General features: G+C 42.2%; 1 protein-coding gene across 2 annotated transcripts in view; it reads left to right on the plus strand.

Moving 5' to 3' along the window:
- LOC127417065 (protein O-mannosyl-transferase TMTC2-like) overlaps window positions 1-7500 on the plus strand; it is a 140060-nt gene that overhangs the window by 68018 nt on the left and 64542 nt on the right. For both annotated transcript variants that reach the window (XM_051656776.1, XM_051656777.1), the window contains exon 2: window positions 6571-7147. In XM_051656776.1, the coding sequence (XP_051512736.1) occupies window positions 6571-7147 (577 nt within the window). The remainder of the gene's footprint in view (window positions 1-6570; window positions 7148-7500) is intronic.

Consider the following 7500-nt stretch of genomic DNA (forward strand, 5'->3'; position numbering starts at 1 on the left):
ATCTGGAGCCTTTGTTTTGGATGTAGCCGAGCAGTACTTGTGTGAAAACATTGAGGTCGCAAGGCTGCTATCGACACCGCAGCATTTAAGCTCCTCTCGCTGGGGAAACTGCTTCTAGATTACACTTGGGTTCTTTTGGATTTCACTTCTCATTAGCGCTGCGGTCACCCAAACCGTAACAATATGCCAGTCACAGCAGGAGAGAGTGGTGAGCAAACACCCTTTGACGGAAGTGCTCACAGTATTCCCAAACGCTTGATCAGACTAGACGAGGCGATGAGTCCGAAATAATCAACCATTATGTTTTCTTCAGTCATAATTGTATTAAAATCAATGGGAGAAATTGGAACGCCCAGTATGGCCCGCCTTATAGGTAAAATTATTTACAGATATCGTCTGTCAGCCAACTAGATAACGTGCATGCGCAGTAGCTGAATGGAATTATGTTCTTTGAATTGATCGTAGTCTTGACCAACAGTTTTGGAGATTTCTGTCTTTCTCCATTCAAGTATACAAGAGCTGCACTTTAGCTGCCCGGGAGCGATCAAAAGATGGCCACTGATTAGACTGACTTTCCTTGAAAGGACTTTGATATAAATTCTTAGCTTAGAATGTCGATACAGTATTGTGAGGTAAAGTATTGCAGTAGTTTGAAAAATCACCTGAACTCCAGGATCTGTCCTTCGCCTCACTTCCTGTCTACATCCTCTACTGATCATAGACACGAGAGACCAGCCTTTGCCAGAGATCAGCTTACACATGATGAGTCTCACTGACACCAATTACAATCATTCCAGCAAGTCTGACTGACGTCCTCGAGCTGCTGTTAAACTGGATCAGGCATCGGCTCAAGCCTTCATACAGTCATCACGCAACCTGAGAGCCTCAGCTCTACCTGATCCACCTCTGGAGCTCCAGGTGTTTCTCTCTCATCCTGATCTCAGACCTCCTCGCCCGCTGGTCCTGGCACGAGTCTTCACGCTCCACTGTTGAGTCTGAGCTGCAGGCCGTGATGTTTGTTTTCTCTGGACCAACGCAGCATTCAGAACTCTTGCAACTTCTTTCAAGTGATTCAGAGGTGTAACTGAAGCACAATGGCTCTCGTGTCCGTCTGTTATTCAGAAGGGTGAAGATCTAATTTGACGAGTGGTTCGAGAAAACGAGAAACATGCCCTGGAAGTCCTTTTGGAAAAAAAGTGTCTCCCAAAATGCATTAATGTTTAATATTTCTATAGCAATTTAAACAAATCCTTAACCTTAATTATTAAGTTCTGGCACACAACTCATCCTGCACTGTTTGTGGATGTGGATGAGTCCCAGAGAGGTATGATATAATCTTTTTATGGTGATCAAACTTATGATTCTTGTCTGTCATAGATTTACATTTATTGAGGGAATCAAGTCATATCTAGAAAGCATAATATCACAGAGACTTGAAGGTGCATGACTCTTTTCACTTGGGCCAGTCCATCTTTTTTTTTCTCTCTCTCTCCCTTTTTCTCCCCAATTTGGAATACCCAATTCCCAATGCGCTCTAAGTCCTTGTGGTGGTGTAATGACTTGCCTCAATCCGGGTGGCGGAGGCTGAATCTCGGTTGCCTCCGCATCTGATCACGTGGCTTGTTGAGCGCGTTACCGTAGAGACGTAGCGCGTGTGGAGGCTTCACGATATTCTCCGCGGCATCCACACACAACACACCATGCGCCCCACCGAGAGCGAGAACCACATTATAGCGACCACGAGGAGGTTACCCCATCTGACTCTACCCTCCCTAGCAACTGGGCCAATTTGGTTGCTTAGGAGACCCGGCTGGAGTCACTCAGCACGCCCTGGATTCGAACTCATGACTCCAGGGGTGGTAGTCCGCATCAATGCTCGCTGAGCTACCCAGGCCCCCTGGGCCAGTGCATCTTTAACTTTTAAAACCATCTGTGCTTTTATTTTGACATTTTGAACACTCCATGAAGTCCTGTAAGTGTCGATATGTAGGCTAGTTCATATCTGGTGAAATGCTCCTCCGGTGCCATTCTAAATGCATGTTTTAAGTTAACCGAACTATTGACCATCTGAGATTTTGTCTGTGTGTAGCTCTCACATATTGCACATTGCTCAAAGCTTAAATAGAAAATAGCCGTGTGCGCCTCACCAGCATGCGTGTGCTGTATGTGTGTCAACAGAGCAGCGCAATTCACTAATGCACAGCGCATGCATACAATATATTTACTTATTAAACACACCCTTTTGCCATTCATAAAGCTATCACAAGTCTTCAGGTGGCTTTGAATAAAATGCATGACTATGAACTACTTTAATGGTGTTTTTATGGTTCTTTTATGTCATTTTGAAGCGTGACAGTAATGGACATGACTAACACACAGTATCGGATTTGGATCGGGGTCGTCAGATATCCGATCCATCTAAAAACTTAAATATCGGAGTCAATACAGATCCAGGCATCATATCTAGTTTATTGTAAAGCATCTCTTGACTTTTCTCAGTTTCCATCTGTTTCCATTGGTGATGAGGGGATACGCTTGCTGTTGGCGACCATGCAAGTGTACTAGTTAGCAGCAGATGATCAAAGACTTTGGCTCTGCATCACATATTGACACCAGTAAACTCTCACACTCTCATTTGAGATATCACACTCTTGTAAATATGTTTCCTGTGGATCGCTGCTATTTGACTCATTCTGTGTTAATTGCACTCTCGATGGCTGCAGGGACTCATTATTCAGTGGCTCGTACGGCACATTATCACACGTGTGGTGTATTTAATTACCATGCTGTATGTCATCTCTCACACTCACTGAGGAGACTCATTCCGCTCGAGTTCAGCTCATCTTCATGCGTGTAGACATACATTCATGCTCACGGGGGTTCGACAGTGTATGTTTCTCAGTGAGATACGACCGCCTAGAGTTTGAATGACATGAACTTTGGCTTGAATGACTGTAGGAGGAATAATGTAACTGCCTAGTTCATTTGTGTGCACGTGTTTGTTGTTTAACTTGCCTTTAGGGCTCTATCAGGCATGTTGGGTGGAATGAAGCAGACATCGTGGGCTCAGTATGTGTCTGTTTCTCCAGAGTTATCCGGCCCGCCTCCTTCGACTCTCCCAGCGTGGCTGTATTCTTTTATTAGGCTCTGCTCAAGCATACTGAGATATTCCCAGAGCCAGGCCAATTAAAAATGACAAACAAAAACATACTCCAAGTCACTGTGTCATTGTTTAATGAAATATTGGAACGCATGGTATTTTTTAGCGTGACACTTCTACGCCAATAACTTGCACCAAGCACTATGTTGCATGTTTTTGTCTTTTTGTTTTTATTCTTCTATCTAATGGTCTTGTGCTCTATAGTATTCCATGAATGATTCCACTGGACAACACTGGGATCTCTCATTTCTCTCCTCAAATCCTCTCTTCTGTTTTCGTGGGGGTGATTTAAAACTTCATTTCTCACCTTTTCTTCACTTCTGCTCCCTAACATCCTTTACTGTTGGAATGTATCAGAAGCAGAGAAACACAGTTGACCAGATACATTATTTTTCTAGTTGTCAGAATGACAGAAGGCGTTTTAAATTATCTGGCAATGTTTTTTTTTTTTTTTAAGACTAGCTGTATTGAATGATTTTGTCAGTGTATGTTGCTGCAGTGCTCTCGCATCAGTACTTGCTATCAGTCTGATTTACTTTCTCTGTTCTAGACCAATTTCAGAAGCACTTTCTATGTGTATTTGTATGTTTGTTTTGTCTCGAGTCACCTGTAGGGATGCCGCGTGTGAGTTTTTGAAGGTTAGATTACCGTCTGAGAAAAAATCGTGGATGTTTTACGATTATTTGCACATTTTCTTAATATGCAACAGCACTGAGGCAAAAAAAAATGTATATCATATCTCAATTAAATGTGTTAGTGGACATATTTCTGAGGGATATATGGATTCTAAGGGCAGCCCTACAAAAGAAAAACTGATAAATACACAAAAAAAAAACAATAGGTGGTATATAGAGACGCTCCAATCTAGGGCACAACACCACATATGCATCCCGAGTTCAGTGATGTGCTAATGTACCCAGAGTGCTTCAGAAGTGCATAAAAGTGAGATTATTGTGGATGTGCAACATAGTTCACGGCATCCAACAGTTTTTTCTTCCGTCGATCGGACTCCTCTGTTACATTTTGGAACCTTCAGTTTCACGTTCAGTTTGTGACACCTGGCCATTAAAGCACCACAGGGCCACCGTCCGTAACCATAGCAACAGCCCCAGTACCCACACATGCACAAGAGTTTCACATTTAGGCTTACAAAATCTTCCAAAAAACTCTTTTATATTGTATATTATTTACTGTATACATGATATAATATTTTGCCACGTGTAAATAAAGCATTTCACGGTTTTAACCGTAGATTCTAAATTCTTGCGGTTAAATTAACCGTGATATTTTTAATCGCGGTTAACAGTAAAACTGTATAATCGCGGCATACTTAGTCACCTGTATTTTTTGTAGAATTTGCTGCTTGGCAGAAATATTTCTCATGACAGAAAGCATGAAAGCCATAAACACAGATATTTTATTTAAACTGTCATCAAATATCTAATAGTATGGTATATACTGCTTCACGGGCCTGCACGACAGATCATTTTCCATTTGACCCACTTGTTGAAGAAGCTGGATTGGCATGGCTGAAGCGTCTCACAGGGTCATCTGTGTCTTCAAGCATTCTTCACTTATTTTCCTTTTTTTAATGGTTTTGTTTAATCTTAGGCCTTTATGATTTAGGGACTTGGGTCTCCATGAGCTCACAGTTCTTATGTATGAACAGGAACAGATGTTTTAATCATTCCCCTTCACTCAGTTTCTGTGGGAAAGCCAATGATCTGTTGATTGACACACATTTGGTGCCCCTTTACACTCGCTTACATGGAGCTACATGGAGGTCCCTGTCTTTCTGTCGAGGATTTATTTGTTTTTGGTGAAGGGTGTGGTGCATGTCCTGAGTTTTTCTAAATACAGAGCAGAAGTTGGAATCAGTGTTTCTCTCTTTCAGTCCAATCAAACCCTCAGTTCATCCCTGTGCCGTGAATGTTGAGTTAGTTTTGTAAACTCTTAAGGCAGAATGTCAAGAAATGAAAGACCTTGATGAGGTGAAAGAGTAAAAGTAGATTTCTGAAGAATATGTGACTGGTGCTTGACATGATTGCCAAGGCGTTGCTATGCACTTAGTGCTTATTAGCACATTTCTGTGCAGTTGCTAGGGTGTTTTTAGTGGTTGCTAGGGTTTTGCAGACCTTTGTTTTATTGGACAAGAAAAAGTAGCTTCATATCATGTGACCCACGTTTTGTTTTTGACCATTGAAAAAGTTATTGTGTTATAGCCACACCAGCTTTGGAAAAACAACACAAAACAAGTTTTTATTACATTTTTGGACTCCATTGGGATATAATGCAACAAGAGGTGCTGAAGTCAACTGATTTTAGTAATAGATCAACATATCTCAGTGTAAAAATAAAATAATGATGCTGACACTTTTATAAGGTTATTGTAAGGTCATTAATCAAAAGTGAAACTTGACAGTGTAAAGTTAGTACTTGTGTGTCCTGTCTCTTTATTTCACAACATACACAGCAGTTTACAACATGACAAATAACATCCAGAAGGCTCACACTTGCTCTCGTGTCTGATGTGTGTGTGAATTTCAGCTTTGACCTCTCTGTGACCTTTCATCAGGAGTGCTGTGTCAGACTCCGAGATCAGAACAGAACAAGTGATGTAATGTGAGACCTAATCTGATCTTCACTCCTCAAAGCAATGTCAGCGAAGAGAGAGTTTTGGAATATTTGTACTTTTATAGATTGTGGTCACAATGCAGGATAAAATGATTTCCATCGGCTGATAACAATATCTAGATATTAATGTGGTGCATGATAAGTATATACAATTGTAATACAATTCAACAACGTTAAAACTAACATTTATTTTGCATTATAATATATATGTATATATATTTGGTAGAATATGGAACTGGCACAAGGGAAGACTGAGGCCTCGTCCACACTAACAGTTTGTGTTTGAAAACACATTTTGCTGCGTTTATGGCTCTCATTCACACTTTTGAAAATAATGTCCATAAATGCATACTTTATGCTGACGTTATAAAACAAAAAACATGTTCCTGTAGCTCAACTGGTAGTGCATGGCGCTAGCAATGCCAAGACCATGGGTTCGATTCCCCGGGAACACTAATTGATACAACGTTAAAGTCGATTTGGATAAAAGCGTCTGCTAAATGCATAAATGTAAATGTGGAGTTAATGTGGACGTGACCTAAACCTTCTCTTAATTTGCCAGCAAACATGGTTAATTATGTTTGATATCATCTTTTAAATCAGCTGATGCCTATAATATTAAAATAGCCAACTTTTGGTCGATTTGTCCACTTGAACGATATATTGGTGTATCGCTAATTAAAAACAGTGGAAATATATATATCTCGATGTGATGCACCAATATCTTTTGAGGATAGTTCAGTCACAAACTCTTTTTTTTTTTTTTCTTCACACAGCCGTGCTATCAAAACCAACCAGGACCTTCTCCCCGAAACACCTTGGACCAACATCTTCTACGATGACTTCTGGGGGACGCTTCTCACCCACAGCGGCAGCCACAAGTCGTACCGGCCGCTCTGCACGCTCTCCTTCCGCCTGAACTACGCCCTGAGCGGCCTGAACCCCTGGAGCTATCACCTGATCAACGTGCTCCTCCACTGCGCCGCCGCCGCACTCTTCTCCAGCTTCTCCGGCCTGCTGCTGGGGTCGGGCCGCTGGAGCCTGCTGGCCGGGCTTCTCTTCGCCGCTCACCCCATACACACCGAGGCCGTGGCGGGTGTCGTGGGTCGGGCCGACGTGGGAGCAGCTCTTTTCTTCCTCTTGTCCCTGCGCTGCTACATTCGGTACTGCTCCCTGAGGACGAGCGGTGCGCACGGGCGGAGCTGGGTGTGGTTCTTGGGCACTTTGGCTTGTGCTTCCTGTAGCATGCTGTGGAAGGAGCAGGGCGTAACAGTACTCGCTGTGGCAGCCATGTACGACGTGTTTGTCTTCCATCGGCTGAAGTTGCAGCAGGTTCTCGCACTCTTCCGAAAGGTAAACAGCGCTTTCCACCGTTACTGAAGACCAGCTGTGGGTTTATGAATGTATCTGATTTCCTCAATATGTTTGAAAGAGGACAGTAGATGTGTATAATAGTGTTTCGTTTGGTTTTCATCAGAGTGAAATTTGCAGAGCATTTCCGTCATGTGTGCTCAGCTGGGTGATCCGTAACAAATTATGTTGTTTTTTCCATAACACACTACAAAAAACCAAGAGCAGAGGACAATCAAAACAAAATTGTTGTTTGATTGGTGTATTTACACACATCTGACAAAGATCCGTTTGTGTTTTCACATGGCAGCACATGACGGACTGTAATTACGTTAAAGTTTCTGCAGCATATCAAA

The sequence above is a fragment of the Myxocyprinus asiaticus genome, chromosome 26, assembly GCF_019703515.2.
Source record: "Myxocyprinus asiaticus isolate MX2 ecotype Aquarium Trade chromosome 26, UBuf_Myxa_2, whole genome shotgun sequence".
In the NCBI taxonomy this organism is placed as follows: Eukaryota; Metazoa; Chordata; class Actinopteri; order Cypriniformes; family Catostomidae; genus Myxocyprinus; species Myxocyprinus asiaticus.